General features: G+C 57.6%; 2 protein-coding genes across 3 annotated transcripts in view; one reads left to right on the plus strand and one right to left on the minus strand.

Moving 5' to 3' along the window:
* TACR1 (tachykinin receptor 1) overlaps positions 1-6084 on the minus strand; it is a 12156-nt gene extending 6072 nt beyond the window's left edge. Inside the window, exon 1 of the mRNA XM_040087590.2 lies at positions 5547-6084. Within this exon, the coding sequence (XP_039943524.1) occupies positions 5547-5938 (392 nt within the window). The 5' untranslated portion in view covers positions 5939-6084. The remainder of the gene's footprint in view (positions 1-5546) is intronic.
* Positions 6085-9198: 3114 nt separating this feature from the next.
* The window catches only part of LOC120764002 (tetraspanin-15-like), a 41393-nt gene continuing 33756 nt past the window's right edge, over positions 9199-16835 (plus strand). The window contains exons 1-3 of one of the 2 annotated variants that reach the window (XM_040087662.2): positions 9199-9596; positions 12751-12829; positions 16119-16314. In XM_040087662.2, the coding sequence (XP_039943596.1) occupies positions 16212-16314 (103 nt within the window). In that variant the 5' untranslated portion in view covers positions 9199-9596; positions 12751-12829; positions 16119-16211. The remainder of the gene's footprint in view (positions 9597-12750; positions 12830-16118; positions 16315-16835) is intronic. The other variant, XM_040087663.2, reaches the window with a different exon arrangement.

Genomic DNA, 16835 nt, shown 5'->3' on the forward strand with positions numbered 1-16835 from the left:
GGAAAATCCCGGAGTTCCAACCCTGGGAACAGCGGGAATCGGCGAGGGAAAATCCCGGAGCTACAGCTCGGGGAACAGCGGGAATCGGCGAGGGAAAATCCCGGAGTTCCAACCCTGGGAACAGCGGGAATCGGCGAGGGAAAATCCCAGAGTTCCAACCCTGGGAACAGCGGGAATCAGCGAGGGAAAATCCCGGAGTTCCAACCCTGGGAACAGCGGGAATCGGCGAGGGAAAATCCCGGAGTTACAGCTCAGGGAACAGCAGGAATCGGCGAGGGAAAATCCCAGAGTTCCAACACTGGGAACAGCGGGAATGTGAGCTGGAAAATCCCAGAGTTCCAGCTCAGGGAACAGCGGGAATCAGCGAGGAAAAATCCCAGAGTTCCAGGTCTGGGAACAGCGGGGATTAGTGAGGGAAAATCCCAGAGTTCCAGGTCTGGGAACAGCGGGGATTAGTGAGGGAAAATCCCAGAGTTCCAGGTCTGGGAACAGCGGGAATCAGCGAGGAAAAATCCCAGAGTTCCGCCTCTGGGAACAGCGGGAATCGGCAAGGGAAAATCCCGGAGTTCCAGCTCAGGGAACAGCGGGAATTGGTGAGGGAAAATCCCAATGTTCCAGCTCGGGAAACAGTGGGAATCTGCGAGGGAAAATCCCGGAGTTCCAACCCTGGGAACAGCGGGAATGTGAGATGGAAAATCCTGGAGTTCCAACTCTGGGAACAGTGGGAATCGGTGAGGGAAAATGCCAGTGTTCCAGCTCTGGGAACAGCGGGAATGGGAGCTGGAAAGTCCCAGTGTTCCCTTTGGGAAAAGCAGGAATCAGGATTGGAAAATCCCCGTGTTCCCTTTGGGAACAGTGGGAATCATGGCTGGAAAACCCCGGTGTTCCAGGTATGGGAAAAGTGGGAATCATGGCTGGAAAACCCCAGTGTTCCAGCTCTGGGAAAACAAAGGGTGGGGCGGGAATCTGGGAGCGGAGGGAACTGCTGGGCCCTGAATCCTGTGGGATTTTCCTGCGGCGCCTCGGTGCCAGCCCCGATCCCGAATTTCCTGCCATTGTCCGGGGTGTTCGGAACAACTTCCGGCTGTTTTTCTTTCGTGCCCAGGGCTGGAGCAGCTCCAGGAAAAGGAGAGGATGGAGGAACTTCCAGCAAAACCCCCCCTCAAATCCATGATGGATCCCACAAAAAATTCCATTGGGGGATTCCTGGAGGAGCCGTGGATTCCGCTGGATCCCGGGAAGCGTCCGAGGCTGGACAGGGTTTGGAGCAGCCTGGGACAGGGGAGGGTGGCACTGGATGGGATCTGAGGTCCTTCCCAATCCCTCCCATTCCAGGATTCCCAGATTCCATGGATCAAACCACAATCCCCACTCGCTCCATGGTGGCTTTTCCAAGTTTTTCCGAGGCCATTCCGTACCCTGGGAATCGCCTGCAGGGACGGAGAGGAACTGGGGAGAATCCTGCTCCCCCCAGCCCTCGCTCCGGATCCCACGGCGCTGCCGGGCCTTGGGAACACCAGGCTCATCCCACACCGCTTCCCTGATTTTTGGTGGAAATCGGGAATTCCAGCCCTATCCCGGCTGTGACTGGAACCCCGACCCGGCCCTGCTGCTCCTGATCCCGGCTCTGCCCGTTCCCAATCCTGGCTCTGCCCATTCCCAATCCTGGCTCTGGCTCTGCCCAATCCCAATCCCAGTTCAGCTCTCCCCATTCCCAGTTCCAGCTCTCCCCATTCCCAGTTCCAGCTCTCCCCATTCCCACATTCCCTTCTGCTGCCCCAGGAGTGATTCCTCCCTTCCCAGCTCCTGGAGCCAATCCCTGCTGTTCCTGCCTGTCAGCTCCATTGTCAGGTCCCAGACACAGGAAAAGAGGAATTTTCCAAGGCCTGGAGGTGCCTGGAGGGGCTGGGGATGGGATTTGTTCCCTTTCCGATTCCTGGCTGGAATTTGGGATGCAGCCAAAGCACAGGGAGGTGGGAGCCAGGCTTTTTTGGCTTTTTTGGGAAAACCGAGCCTCTCTTCAGGGTTTGCAGGTGCAGGAAGATGTTTTGGGAATGCTCATCCTCAAAAAATTTCCCGCCCCAGCCTCCCAGACCTTCCTGTTTTACTGCAGCTTCCCTGGATTTGCTTTCCTGGTTTTTTCGGGGTGGATCAAAGGCTGCAAATTAAATTATTCACCCCCCCCAAAAAAAAATCCCTGGAATTCATCCCAGCCCCAAAGCGGCTTTTCCAGCTGATCCCAAAGATCCTCCTGGAACAGCACCATGGGAGAGAAACTGGAAATATCCCGGGATTTATGGATTATCGCCTCAATTCCTGTGGATTTTAGGGAGAGGATTTTGTGACAGAACCAAACCCGGGGCTGTTTTTAATGCCCGGGGAGCCTCCTCCAGCCCCGGCTCTGCTTCCTGGAGGGAATCTCAGAGCCAGCGGCTCCAAAGGCGCTGGAAAACGGCAGGAAAAGCGTCGTCCCCCTCCCGGATCCCTGCCAGAATTCCCTTTATTCCCTGGGAGAGGCGGCAGCGCCCGGCTGGCTCCAGGAATGTGGCCTTGGAAAAATCCGAAACACACGCACGGAGGGAGCGGCGAGGCCGGGATTTGTCACCGGGGCTGGTGGGAAACGTCCCCGGTCCCAAATTCCCGGGAGAGGGAGGGACAGCAGGGAAGGGACAACCTGCGGGTTCCGGGGGTTCGGTGTCCCCAGTCCCACCGGGATCAGGACGAGCTCTGGATCACGGCTCCAGAGGATCTGGGATCTGACTGAGCTTTGGATCACGGCTCCAGAGGATCTGGGATCTGACTGAGCTCTGGATCACGGCTCCAGAGGATCTGGGATCAGACTGAGCTTTGGATCACGGCTCCAGAGGATCTGGGATCTGACTGAGCTTTGGATCACGGCTCCAGAGGGATCTGGGATCAGACTGAGCTTTGGATCACGGCTCCAGAGGGATCTGGGATCTGACTGAGCTCTGGATCATGGCTCCAGAGGATCTGGGATCAGACTGAGCTCTGGATCACAGCTCCAGAGGATCTGGGATCTGACAGCTTTGGATCACAGCTCCAGAGGATCTGGGATCAGACTGAGCTTTGGATCACGGCTCCAGCAGAATCTGGGATCAGACTGAGCTTTGGATCACAGCTCCAGAGGATCTGGGATCTGACTGAGCTTTGGATCACAGCTCCAGAGGATCTGGGATCAGACTGAGCTTTGGATCACGGCTCCAGAGGATCTGGGATCCGACTGAGCTTTGGATCACAGCTCCAGAGGATCTGGGATCCGGCTGAGCTTTGGATCACGGCTCCAGAGGATCTGGGATCAGACTGAGCTTTGGATCACGGCTCCAGAGGATCTGGGATCTGACTGAGCTTTGGATCACGGCTCCAGAGGATCTGGGATCAGACTGAGCTTTGGATCACGGCTCCAGAGGATCTGGGATCTGACTGAGCTTTGGATCACGGCTCCAGAGGATCTGGGATCTGACTGAGCTTTGGATCACGGCTCCAGAGGATCTGGGATCAGACTGAGCTTTGGATCACGGCTCCAGAGGATCTGGGATCTGACTGAGCTTTGGATCATGGCTCCAGAGGATCTGGGATCTGACTGAGCTTTGGATCACGGCTCCAGAGGATCTGGGATCTGACTGAGCTTTGGATCACAGCTCCAGAGGATCTGGGATCTGACAGCTTTGGATCACAGCTCCAGAGGATCTGGGATCTGACTGAGCTTTGGATCACAGCTCCAGAGGATCTGGGATCAGACTGAGCTTTGGATCACAGCTCCAGAGGATCTGGGATCAGACTGAGCTTTGGATCACAGCTCCAGAGGATCTGGGATCTGACAGCTTTGGATCATGGCTCCAGAGGATCTGGGATCTGACTGAGCTTTGGATCACAGCTCCAGAGGATCTGGGATCAGGCTGAGCTTTGGATCACAGCTCCAGAGGATCTGGGATCTGACTGAGCTTTGGATCACAGCTCCAGAGGATCTGGGATCTGACTGAGCTTTGGATCACAGCTCCAGAGGATCTGGGATCAGGCTGAGCTTTGGATCACAGCTCCAGAGGATCTGGGATCTGACTGAGCTTTGGATCACGGCCCCACTGGGACCTGGGATCCAGCAGGAATTGCACAAGGAAAACCCAACCCTGGCCGTCAAATGGAGGAATCCCAGAATCCCAGGCTCCGGTCTCCCGCTGGATCCTCCCTGGAATCCAGCTGGGTTTGCCTGGGGACACCCCCCAAGCCAGGAGGCTTTTCCCAGCCTGAGCTGCTCCTCAGACATTCCCAACCCAGCCCAAATCCATGGAATGGCTCCCGGCATGGCGGGGCCGGAACGGGCACGGGGCTTGTGAGGCGAGGGCGTGTGTGCCTGGATTCCGGAATGGAGAGGGAAGGGAAGGGGAAAGGAAAGAGGAGAGGAAAGAGGAAAGGAAAAAGGAAAGGAAAGGCAGAGGCTGCTCCAAAGGCTCCTCCAGCTCCCTGCACCAACCCTGGAGCCTCTCCCGAGCTCCCAGCACTCCCAAAGGATTCCCAAAGCCACCTGCAGCCAGGGCTGGGTTATTTTTAGCACCCGAATGAGCTTTGTGTTAATTGTGGTGGAACAGACGGAGCCGAGACGAGCCCCAGGCCTGGGATCTGGGATCTGGGCAGGAGCGATCCCGGTCACTGCTCTGTCCCTGGCCTTGGGACAGGAGTGACCCCGGTCACTGCTCTGGCCCCTTGGCTTGGGACAGGAGTGACCCCGGTCACTGCTCTGTCCCTGGCCTTGGGACAGGAGTGACCCCGGTCACTGCTCTGTCCCCTTGGCTTGGGACAGGAGTGACCCCGGTCACTGCTCTGTCCCTGGCCTTGGGACAGGAGTGACCCCGGTCACTGCTCTGTCCCTGGCCTTGGGACAGGAGTGACCCCGGTCACTGCTCTGTCCTTGGCCTTGGGACAGGAGTGACCCGGTCACTGCTCTGTCCCTGGCCTTGGGACAGGAGCGATCCCGGTCACTGCTCTGTCCTTGGGCTTGGGACAGGAGTGACCCCGGTCACTGCTCTGTCCCCTTGGCTTGGGACAGGAGTGACCCCGGTCACTGCTCTGTCCCTGGCCTTGGGACAGGAGTGACCCCGGTCACTGCTCTGTCCCTGGCCTTGGGACAGGAGTGACCCCGGTCACTGCTCTGTCCTTGGCCTTGGGACAGGAGTGACCCCGGTCACTGCTCTGTCCCTGGCCTTGGGACAGGAGTGACCCCGGTCACTGCTCTGTCCTTGGGCTTGGGACAGGAGTGACCCCGGTCACTGCTCTGTCCTTGGGCTTGGGACAGGAGTGACCCCGGTCACTGCTCTGTCCTTGGGCTTGGGACAGGAGTGACCCCGGTCACTCTCCTGTCCCCAGGCTCTGAGCTCGGGGCAGACTCAGTGACCCCGGTCACTCTCCTGTCCCCGGGCTCTGGTCAGCAGTGACATGGTGGCTGTGGTCACTCCACGGTCACTCTGTGGTCACTCCACGGTCACTCCACGGCCACTCCACGGTCACCCCACGGTCACCCCGCGGTCACTCACCTGTCCAGCGCGATGGCCGTCATGGAGTAGATGCTGGCGAAGACGGCGGCGATGGGGAAGAAGTTGTGGAAGCGGCAGTAGGCCGTGCCGTAGTACCACTCGTTGTGCACGGCGTAGCTGAAGTTCACCACGGTGTTGAGCGCGGCCATGGAGGCCTCGGCGAAGGCCAGGTTCACCAGGAAGTAGTTGGTGACGGTGCGCATCCGCTTGTGTGCCAGGATGATCCACATCACCACGGCGTTGCCCACCACGGCCACCACCACGATGAGCGCGTAGGCGGCGGCCCACAGGGCCACCTGCCAGGGCGGCTGCACGAAGGGGTTGGCCCAGGACTCGTTCAGAGAGGCGTTGAGGGGCTCCAGCTCTGCCGCCGGCGGCAGGGGATCCTCCATGGCGCCGCGGGATCGGGGAGAGCACTCCTGCCCCGGGTCAGTAATCTGGGGAGCAGAGCCCTCCTGTCCTGGATAATCCAGGGAGCAGAGCCCTCCTGCCCCGGGTAATCTGGGGAGCAGAGCCCTCCTGCCCCGGGTAATTAATCTGGGGAGCAGAGCCCTCCTGCCCCGGGTGAGTAATCTGGGGAGCAGAGCCCTCCTGTCCCGGATAATCTGGGGAGCAGAGCCCCTCCTGTCCCGGGGTGAGTAATCTGGGGAGCAGAGCCCTCCTGCCCCGGGTAATTAATCTGGGGAGCAAGAGCCCCTCCTGCCCCGGGTCAGTAATCTGGGGAGCAGAGCACCTCCTGCCCCGGGTGAGTAATCTGGGGAGCAGAGCCCTCCTGCCCCGGGTCAGTAATCTGGGGAGCAGAGCACCTCCTGCCCCGGGTGAGTAATCTGGGGAGCAGAGCCCTCCTGCCCCGGGTAATCTGGGGAGCAGAGCCCTCCTGTCCCGGATAATCTGGGGAGCAGAGCCCTCCTGCCCCGGGTAGGTAATCTGGGGAGCAGAGCCCTCCTGCCCCGGGTGAGTAATCTGGGGAGCAGAGCCCTCCTGCCTCTGTTAATTTGGGGTGCAGATCTCTCCTGCCCCAGATAATTAATTTGGGGTGTGGAGCCTTCCTGCCCCAGCTTATTAATTTGGGGCGTGGGACCCTCCTGCCTCTGTTAATTTGGGGTGCAGATCCCTCCTGCCCTGGCTAATTAATTTGGGGCGTGAGACTCTCTTGCCTCTGTTAATTTGGGGTGCAGATCCCTCCTGTCCTGGCTAATTAATTTGGGGCGTGGGACCCTCCTGCCTCTGTTAATTTGGGGAGCAGATCCCTCCTGCCCCGGCTAATTAATTTGGGGAGCAGAGCCCTCCTGCCCCGGCTAATAAATCTGGGGTGTGGGACCTTCCTGCCCTGGCTAATTTGGGGCGCAGATCCCTCCTGGATCATTAGTTTTGGGTGCAGATCCCTCCTGGTTTCGGGTGCAGCAGGATCAGTGCAGACCCAGTTTTGGGGCGCAGGGCTCTCCTGGCTCAGCCAGTTTGGGGTGCAGGGCCCCGCTGGTTTCGGGTGCAGCAGGATCAGTGCTCGGATCAGTGCTCTGCCATTTTAGGGGTGCGGGGCTCTCCTGGCTCAGCCGATTTTGGGGTGCGTGGCAGCTGCAGGGCACAGGCACCCCCCAGCTCGGGTGCAGCGGGTTTGGGGTGCAGGACCTGTCCGGGTCAGGGTGCAGCGGGTTTGGGGTGCAGGACCTGTCCGGGTCAGGGTGCAGCGGGTTTGGGGTGCAGGACCTGTCCGGGTCAGGGTGCAGCGGGTTTGGGGTGCAGGACCTGTCCGGGTCAGGGTGCAGCGGGTTTGGGGTTCCGGTTCCTCCAGTGTCCAGGAGCAGCTGGAGCCAGGAGCGCGGCCATGGCACGGCTGGCTCCGGGTGCGGGTCCTGCCCGGTTCGGGTCCCGCCCGGTTCGGGCACGGCTGGCTCCGGGTGCGGGTCCCGCCCGGTTCGGGTCCCGCCCGGTTCGGGCACGGCTGGCTCCGGGTGCGGGTCCTGCCCGGTTCGGGTCCCGCCCGGTTCGGGTCCTGCCCGGTTCGGGTCCCGCCCGGTTCGGGCACGGCTGGCTCCGGGTGCAGGTCCTGCCCGGTTCGGGTTCCGCTCGGTTCGGCTCGGGGTGTGGAGCTGCTTCGGGGTCCGGATCCGCCGGGCTCGGCTGCGGCTTCCCCAGGGCTCGGATCCCTCCCGGTTCGGGATTCAGCCGGTTCGGGATGCGGCTCCTCTCGGTACCTGACGCAGCCGGTTCGGGTTGCGGATTCCCCGGTTTGGGATGCGGATTCCTCGGCTCTGGTTGCGGATTCCCCGGTTCGGCTTGTGGATTTCTCAGTTCGGGTTGCGGATTCCCCCGTTCCTGCTGCAGCCGGTTCGGGATGCGGATCCGCGCTCGGTTCGGAATGCAGCCGGTTCCGTTTGCAGATTCTCCGGCTCGGGATGCGGATCCGCGCTCAGTTCCGGATGCAGATTCACCGGTTCGGGATGCAGGCGGTTCCGGGTGCGGATCCGGGCTCGGTTCGTGATGCAGATTCCCCGGTTCGGGATGCAGGCGGTTCCGGGTGCGGATTCCCGGTCCAGGGTGCGGATGCGGGCTCGGTTCGGGATGCAGGCGGTTCCGGGCGCGGTTCCGGGTGCGGGTCCGAGCTCGGTTCCGCTCCCGCGGCGGGCTCGGGGCGCAGCCGGCGCCGCGGACCCGACTGCGGCGGGCTCGGCACGCGCGGGGATTTTACGGGCGGCGCGGGCGGTGCCAGAGCGGGGCGGGCGGGGACAGCCCGGGGACAGCCCGGGGACAGCCCGGGGACAGCCCGGCCCCTGGCCCCTCCCCCGGTGCCCCTCTGTCCCCTCCCCCTGGCCCCGCCCGTCCCCCGATCCCCCCCGGTCCTTCCTCTGTCCCTCTGTCCCCATTCCCGGTGCCCCGACACCCCCTATCCTTCTGTCCCTGTCCCTGTGTCCCACTGTCCCTCTGTCCTCCCTGTCCCCATCCCCGGTCCCCCCATCTCCCGGTCCCCCCAGTCCCTCTGTCCCCTCCCCTGTCCCTCTGTCCCCATTCCCGGTGCCCCGACATCCCGATCCCCCCAGTCCCTCCCCTTGCACCCCCTGTCCCCAGCCCCTGTTCCCTGATCGCCCCGTCCCACCAGTCCCTGTCCCTTCTGTCCCTTGTCCCTTCTGTCCCCTGTCCCTCTATCCCCTGTGTCCCCTTGTCCCTCTGTCCCCTCTGTCCCTCTGTCCCTTGTCCCTCTGTCCCCCTGTCTCCCTGTCTCCCTGTCCCCTCTGTCCCTCTGTCCCCTGTGTCCCCTTGTCCCTCTGTCCCCTGTGTCCCTCTGTCCCCTCTGTCCCTTGTCCCTCTGTCCCCCTGTCCCCCTTGTCCCTTGTCCCTCTGTCCCCTCCGCAGTTCCCGGTTCCGAGCTCCCGCTGGAAGCGGCTCCTCCGCCTTTCCCGACCCCCCCGATCCCGATTTTCCCTCTCCCTTCTTTTCCTCCCAAACCTCCGCCTGCGCTTTTGGGGGGAAATCAGCAGGAATTTAAATTCCTGGGATCTGATCGATGATTCCATCAATCATTTAATCGATAAATGATTTTATCTTTATTTACCCGGGGCCTTTCCAGCCCAGCATTCCCGGGATCTCTCCCCGCGCGCTCCGCGTCCCCAGGGAACAAAGCCAACCTTGGAATGATTTCCTTGGAAAACCTTGGAAAAGCTCTTCCCACCCCGGCGCCCCCGGCTTCCTTCCTCCATCCACCTCAGGGCCCTTCCCGCAAAAAACCCAAAAGGGCTGGAAAATCCTTCTCCATGAGATTCCCTCTCCATAAAATTCCCTCTCCGTGAAATTCCCTCTTCTCCCTGCGGCTGGAATTTAAACCGGGAGCAGGGAATTGTCCCTTCCCGCAGCCCGGGTTGGGATCCAGGGATTTTAACGCTGCTGCTGCCAGAACCATCCCGGCCCTGCTGCTCCAGCCGGGAATTCTGCCGGGAGCGCCGCTTTCCCCTCGGGAATTCTGCCGCTTTTCCTGCAGGGATCGCCCGGGGAAGCCGCGCTCGCTCCTGGGGACGATCCCGAATCCCGGATCTGGGGGACAGGAGCCGCTCCCAGGTAAATCCCGCAGGAATTCGGGATGGAAGCTGCGCGTGGGGAGGGAGCCGCTGGAATTCCGTGCTCCCGGGTCGGTTGTTGGAGCCAGAGCGATCCCGAGGTTTATTCCCGGCGGGATCTCGGCGTTTCCAGGGGCGTCCGGGCCGGGGCCGAGCTGCTCCCGCTCCATCCCGAGGCTCCCGGGCCGCTCCATGGCAGCATTCCCTAAAATCCTGGGAATGGAGGGAGAGACGGGAATGCGGGAATGGGAGCTGGGAATGAGGGCTGGGAATGGGGGAACGGGAGCCGGGAATGTGGGAATGGGAGCTGGGAATGAGGGCTGGGAATCTTGGGATGGGAGCTGGGAATGTGGGAATGGGAGCTGGGAATGAGGGCTGGGAATGGGGGAACGGGAGCTGGGAATGCGGGAATGGGAGCTGGGAATGAGGGCTGGGAATGGGGGAACAGGAGCCGGGAATGTGGGAAAGGGAGCTGGGAATGAGGGCTGGGAATGGGGGAACGGGAGCTGGGAATGAGGGCTGGGAATGTGGGAATGGAGCTGGGAATCTTGGGATGGGAGCTGGGAATGTGGGAATGGGAGCTGGGAATGCGGGAATGGGAGCAGGGAATGAGGGCTGGGAATGGGGGAACGGGAGCCGGGAATGTGGGAATGGGACTGGGAAATGAGGGCTGGGAATGTGGGAATGGGAGCTGGGAATGAAGGCTGGGAATGTGGGAACGGGAGCTGGGAATGAGGGCTGGGAATGGGGGAACGGGAGCCGGGAATGTGGGAATGGGACTGGGAATGAGGGCTGGGAATGTGGGAATGGGAGCTGGGAACGGGAGCTGGGAATGTGGGAACGGGAGCTGGGAATGTGGGAATGGGAGCTGGGAATGGGGGAACGGGAGCCGGGAATGTGGGAATGGGAGCTGGGAATCTTGGGATGGGAGCTGGGAATGTGGGAATGGGAGCTGTGAACAGAAGTTGGGAATGGGGGACGGGAATGAGATTCCCAATCCCCCCCAGCCCCGTGCCAGGTTTTTGGGGCCGCAAATCTGGGAAAGGCTGAACCCCAATCCAGGGATTTCCCTGGCTGAGGGGGATCGGGAATCCCAAAGGCTCGGAGCCATTCCCAGGAAATCCTTCTCCTTCCCCTTCACTCCATCCCCAGCTGCTCCAGGGAGCTCATCCCTCCCTCCTGCCTCAGTTTCCCACTGGGAAAAGGGAAAAGTCTTGGCAGCTCCCAGAGAAAAGATCCGGATCTTTCCCGGAGCAGGGAATTGGAATTCCGGGTGACGTCCCCATGGGAGCAGGTCCTGGAAGGGGCACGGAGGCGCTGGCGTGGGAATTTGGGAATTTGGAGGGAATTCCAGGTTTTCTTTCCCTTGGAAAGCATTGAATTGAAAGGAAATGAATCAATCAATCCATGGATCGATCAATCAACCCATCAATCAATCAACCCATCAATCAATCAATCAATCCATGCATTAACCCATCAATGGATCAACCCATCAATCAATCAAGCAATCAATCAATCATCCCATCAATCAATCGATGGGTCAATCAATCAATCGATCAACCCATCGATCAATCGATCAATGAATCAATCCATGGATCAACCCATCAATCAATCAATCCATGGATCAATTGATCAACCCATCAACCAACCAACCAATCAATCAATCAGCCCATCAATCAATCAATTGATGGGTCGATCAATCAATCAATCAGCCCATCAATCAATCAATCGATGGGTCAATCAATCAATCGATCGACCCATCAATCAATCAATCAATCCATGGATCAATCGATCAACCCATCAATCAATCAATCAGCCCATCAATCAATCAATCGATGGGTCAATCAATCAATCGATCGACCCATCAATCAATCAATCCATGGATCAATCGATCAACCCATCAATCAATCAATCAGCCCATCAATCAATCAATTGATGGGTCGATCAACCAATCAATCAATCAGCCCATCAATCAATCAATCGATGGGTCGATCAATCAATCGATCGACCCATCAATCGATCAATCGATGGGTCGATCAATCAATCAACCCATCAATCAATCAACCAATCAATCAATCAGCCCATCAATCAATCAATCGATGGGTCGATCAATCAATCGATCGACCCATCGATCAATCGATCAATGAATCAATCCATGGATCAACCCATCAATCAATCAATCGATCGATCCGTGGATCAATCAATCAATGGATCGATTTGGAGTCCCGGGGGATTTCGTGGCTCTGCCGCCCCCGATCCAGCTCCAGCAGCTCAGATTCCCCCCAGGATCCCAGTGACGATCCCAGGGCTGCTCCGGGCGTGGATTCCCGACATTCCTGCTCCTTCCCATTCCCAGGGACGCTCCAAGGATGTGGAATTATTGGGGGGGAAAGAAAAATTTAGGAATTTTTAAAGGGAATAAAATGGTTGTGGTCATTCCTGATTTCCATGTGGGAATTCTCCGGGCCCCGGCGCTGAGGGAATGTGAAATTCAGCCCGTGGGAAGCAAATCCCTCATTTTCGGAGGGCATGGATGGAAGGGATGAAAGGAGAATTCTTCCCTCCCTGCCGCCCCAAATCCGGGATTTTTTGGGAACGAACCTCACGGCACAATTAACCCCGTGTGGGAGGTGGGGTGTTGATTCCCGGGATGCGCTCGGGGTGTTCCGAGTTACCCCATGGGAGCTTTGGGATCTGCTGGGGGTCAGGGAAGAGGGGGAGAGAGCCCGAAATTCCTGGGAAAACCTGGGACTGCCGGGGGGATTCACATCCCGGACAAGGATGTGGCTCCTTCCCGAGCTTTTCCCGGGAGTTTTCCGTAAGGACGGGGGACACCGAACCCCCAAATCCCGCTGGAAAATCCCTCCTTGTCCTCCCGGGCAGGAATTCTCCATCCTCGGAGGTTCCGGCTCCTCGCGTCCCAAAATCCGGGGATGAGGAGCGCCAGGAGCAGGTTCGGGTCCCAAACCACCAATCCCCGCTTGGAATCGGGGTTTCCCTGGAATTCTGGCCGGGATAAAACCAGCGCAGGTGGCTGGGGCTGGGATTTGAATCCGCCTTTGGCGGCTGGGTGCGGTTTCCCAGCTGGAGCGTTCTTCATCCCGTTGTTTTCCTCCTCCTCTTCCTCCCTTTCCTCCTCCTCCTCCTCTTCCCAGGGTGCTTTTGGGATCTGGAGCCCCCTCCCAAGCCTGGATTTGGGATTTGGAGCACGTGGAGGTTTTTTCCTAAATCCAGGTTGGTTTGAATTTATATTTTAAATTTTTTATTATTATTATTATTTTTATTTTTTTTATTTTTTGGCACTCAGAGGGTGAAATCTCCTGGTTTGGAGCATCCCAGGTTGGGATTTCTCTCCCTGGGAATTCCTGGAGGGATGAAAATATCCCGGGGGAGTTTAAGGACTTTGAGATTAATCTTAAACTGGGAAGGTGATCTGAAACCCTGCCTTGAATTTAACCCGCACCCCCACTCGGGGGCTGCTGGAATCCCGGATTTTCCTTTTCCCCCTTTTCCCCCCTTTTCCCCCCTTTTTCCCCCTTTTCCCCCATTTCCCCCTTTTCCCCCTTTTCCCCCTTTTCCCCCTTTTTCCCCCTTTTCCCCCCTTTTTTCCCCCTTTTTCCCCCCTTTTTTCCCCCTTTTTTTTCTTTTTTTCCTTTTTTTTTTCCTTTTTCCCCCTTTTTTCCCTTTTTTTTTTCCCCTTCCCCCCCTTTTTTTCTTTTTTTTCCTTCCCTTTTTTCCCCGTTTTTCCCCATTTTTCCCCCATTTTTGCCCATTTTTCCCCGTTTTTCCCCCTTTTGCCCCGTTTTTCCCCCTTTTCCCCCCTTTTTCCCCATTTTTCCCCTTTTCCCCTTTCCCCCCTTTTCCCCCTTTTTTCCCCCTTTTTCCCCCTTTTTTTTTTTTCCCCCTTTTCCCTCCCCCCTTTTCCCCTTTTTTTCCCCTTCCCCCCCCCTTTATTCCCCTTTTTCCCCTTTCCCCCTCTTTATCCCCTTTTTCCCCCCATTTTTTCCCTTTTTTCCCCTTTCCCCCACCCAGGGTCAGTGATTCATTCCTGGGATCGATGCCCCGTTCATGATTAAATCCCATAAATCCCGCAGCTCCAGCAGCACTTCCAACCAGCAATAAAAAAAAAACCCCCAAAAACCGATCGAGGAATAAACCCCGGCCCGCTCCCACCTCCCTGCCCCGCTGGCAGAGCTCCCGGCCCCGCTCAAATCGGGATTTCGGGATCAATTCCGCCGTTTTTCCCAAGCCCGGCAGGCCCTGCCCATGAAATGCAATAAATGAAATAACCGGATCATTCCCGCTCGGCTTCTGCCTCCTCACCCCTGGGGCTGGACCGGGAGAATTTCCGCTGCCGGAACGGCGTCTCCCTCTCCGGGAGGGAAAGCAAAGGGAATTCGATTTTAATTCCTTGGGGGGGGGGAGAAAAAAAAAAGGAATTTAAGGAGCTCTGGGCTCCCGGTGAAGGGAATTTTACCGCTGGCTTGGAAGGGAGCTTAAACGTCATCCGGGTCAATGCCCTGATGGGCAATTCTTGGGGAAAAAAATCTAAAAAAATGTCAAATTTAGGAATTTTTAAAGGGAATAAAATGGTTGCGGTCATTCCTGATTTCCATGTGGGAATTCTCCGGGCCCCGGCGCTGAGGGAATGTGAAATTCAGCCCGTGGGAAGCAAATCCCTCATTTTCGGAGGGCATGGATGGAAGGGATAAAGGGAGAATTCTTCCCTCCCTGCCGCCCCAAATCCGGGATTTTTTTGGGAACGAACCTCACGGCACAACTAACCCCGTGTGGGAGGTGGGGTGTTGATTCCCGGGATGCGCTCGGGGTGTTCCGAGTTACCCCATGGGAGCTTTGGGATCTGCTGGGGGTCAGGGAAGAGGGGGAGAGAGCCCGAAATTCCTGGGAAAACCTGGGACTGCCGGCGGGATTCACATCCCGGACAAGGGCTCGTTCAGCAAAGGAAGGGGACGACCCCGGGCTGGGGTCTCCCTGTGTTTGGGGTCTCCCTGTGTTTGGGGTCTCCCTGTGTTTGGGGTCTGCCTTTGGTTGGCTTCTCCCCTTTTTTTTGGGATTTCCTCTCTTTGGGGTTTCCTTTGTGTGGGGTCTCCCTTTGCTTGGAGTTTCTCTTTGGCTGAGGTCTCTCTTTATTTGGGGTCTCCCCTTGGGTTGGGGTCTCCCCTTGACCAGGGTCCCCCTTTCACCAGGGTCTCTTCATGGTTGGGGTCTCCCTTTGGTTTGGGGTCTCCCCTGGACCAGGGTCCCCCTGTGACCGGGGTCTTCCTTTGTCTGGGGTCTCCCTGGTTTGGGGTCTCCCTGGTTTGGGGTTTCCCTGGTTTGGGGTCTCCCCTTGACCAGGGTCCCCTTGTGACTGGGGTCTCCCCATGACTGGGGTCTTCTTTTGTCTGGGCCTGGTTTGGGATCTTCCCGGACTTGGGGTTTCCCTTTGGTTCGGGTTTCTCTTGGTTTGGGGTCTCCCTGGTTTGGAGTCTTCCTTTGGTTTGGGGTCTCCCCTTGACCAGGGTCCCCCTGAGACCAGGGTCTCCCCATGGTTGGGATCTTCTTTTGTCTGGGGTTTCCCTTGGTTTGGTGTTTCCTTGGTTTGGGGTTTCCCTGGATGGGATCTCCCCGGTTTGGGGTTTCCCTTTGTTTGGGGTTTCTCTTGTTTGGGGTCTCCCCGGTTTGGGGTTTCCCTGGTTTGGGGTCTCCCTTGGTTTGGGGTTTCCCTGGATGGGGTCTCCCTGGTTTGGGGTTTCCCCTGGATCACGTCTCCCCATGGCCAGAGTCCCCCGTCATTGGGGTCTCTCTTCTCCTGGGGTCCCCCCTTTGTTGGGGTCTCCCCTTTGTTGGGGTCTCCCCTCGATTCCCGGGGTTTCCCCTGTCCCAAATTCCCAGAAAATTCCGCAGTTCAGCCAAGTTCGGCGCTTCAGGAGAGAACTTTCCTTACTTTGGGAAGTGAACATTTGGCTCCGGGTTGTTTGAAGCCACGGTGATAATGATATAATAAATAATAAAAAGGAATTCGAGGGGGATCCAAAGACATTAAAAAAAAAATCCGAGGGGATCCAAAAAATCAGAACCGGGGTGGGATCTAAAAAAAAATCAAAATTCGAGGCACATTTAAAAAATAAATTAAAAAAAAGAAAAAAATCCAAGGGGCTGAAAAGGATCAAAATCTGAGGGGATCCAAAAAGATCAAACTCCGAGCGGGAATCAAAAAATTAAAATCCGAGCGGGATCCGGGGGAAAAAAAAAAAAAAAAAATCCCAGGGGCTCCAAAAAAATCAAAAATCCAGGGGGAATCGAAAGATGAAAATCCGAGGGAATCCCAAACAATTGCGGAGCTCTCCGGTGATTCCTCAATTCCTCCCGAACCAGGAGCAGCCAAACCCCCGCTGCCACCCCGTGAAATCCCGGGATAATCCCTGACGGAAAATAAAATAATAAAATAAAATAAAATAAAATAAAATAAAATAAAATAAAATAAAATAAAATAAAATAAAATGTTCTCCTTTCCGGGCAGGAATTCCCGGCCGGGAGCCCTGAAAGGGTTAAGGCGGCGGCGCCGGGCGGAAATTGGCCAAGTTCAAATTCCCCGCACGAATTCCAGCCGGGAATGCGCCGCGAGAGCCGGCGGCATGGCCCGGACCTGCCGCGACTCCCCCTTCTATTACTACGGCATCAAATTCGCGCTCTCCGCCTACGCCACGCTCTTCTCGGTACGTTCTTTCCCCGGTTTTTTCCCGTTTTCCCCCATTTTTTCCCCGCGTTTTCCCATGTTTCCCCGCGTTTTCCCGTTGTTTTTTTTTTCCCCCACCTTTCTCCCGGGGTTTTCCCACCGCCGCGGGGTGGATTTGGCTTTTCTGGGATTTCCCCTTCCCGAAATCCCAAATCCTGGAGGAAAACCCGCGGTGCCTCCGAGCGCCGGGGCCGGCGCCAAACCGGGGAATTTTGGGCCCCAAACCGGGCGATTTTGGGCGATTTTGGGCCACAAACCGGGCGATTTTGGGCGATTTGGGGCTCCAAACCGGGCGATTTTGGTCTGTTTGGCCCCAAACCGGGCGATTTTGGGCGATTTTGGGCTCCAAACCGAGCGATTTTGGGCGATTTTGGGCTCCAAACCGGGCAATTTTGGTCTGTTTGGCCCCAAACCGGGGAATTTTGGGCTCCAAACCGGGCGATTTTGGGGTGAACCCGCGGGTTTTTGGGGGTTTTCCAAGCGCATCCCCCCGCCCGCGAT

Source organism: Hirundo rustica, chromosome 28 (genome assembly GCF_015227805.2).
Source record: "Hirundo rustica isolate bHirRus1 chromosome 28, bHirRus1.pri.v3, whole genome shotgun sequence".
NCBI lineage: Eukaryota > Metazoa > Chordata > Aves > Passeriformes > Hirundinidae > Hirundo > Hirundo rustica.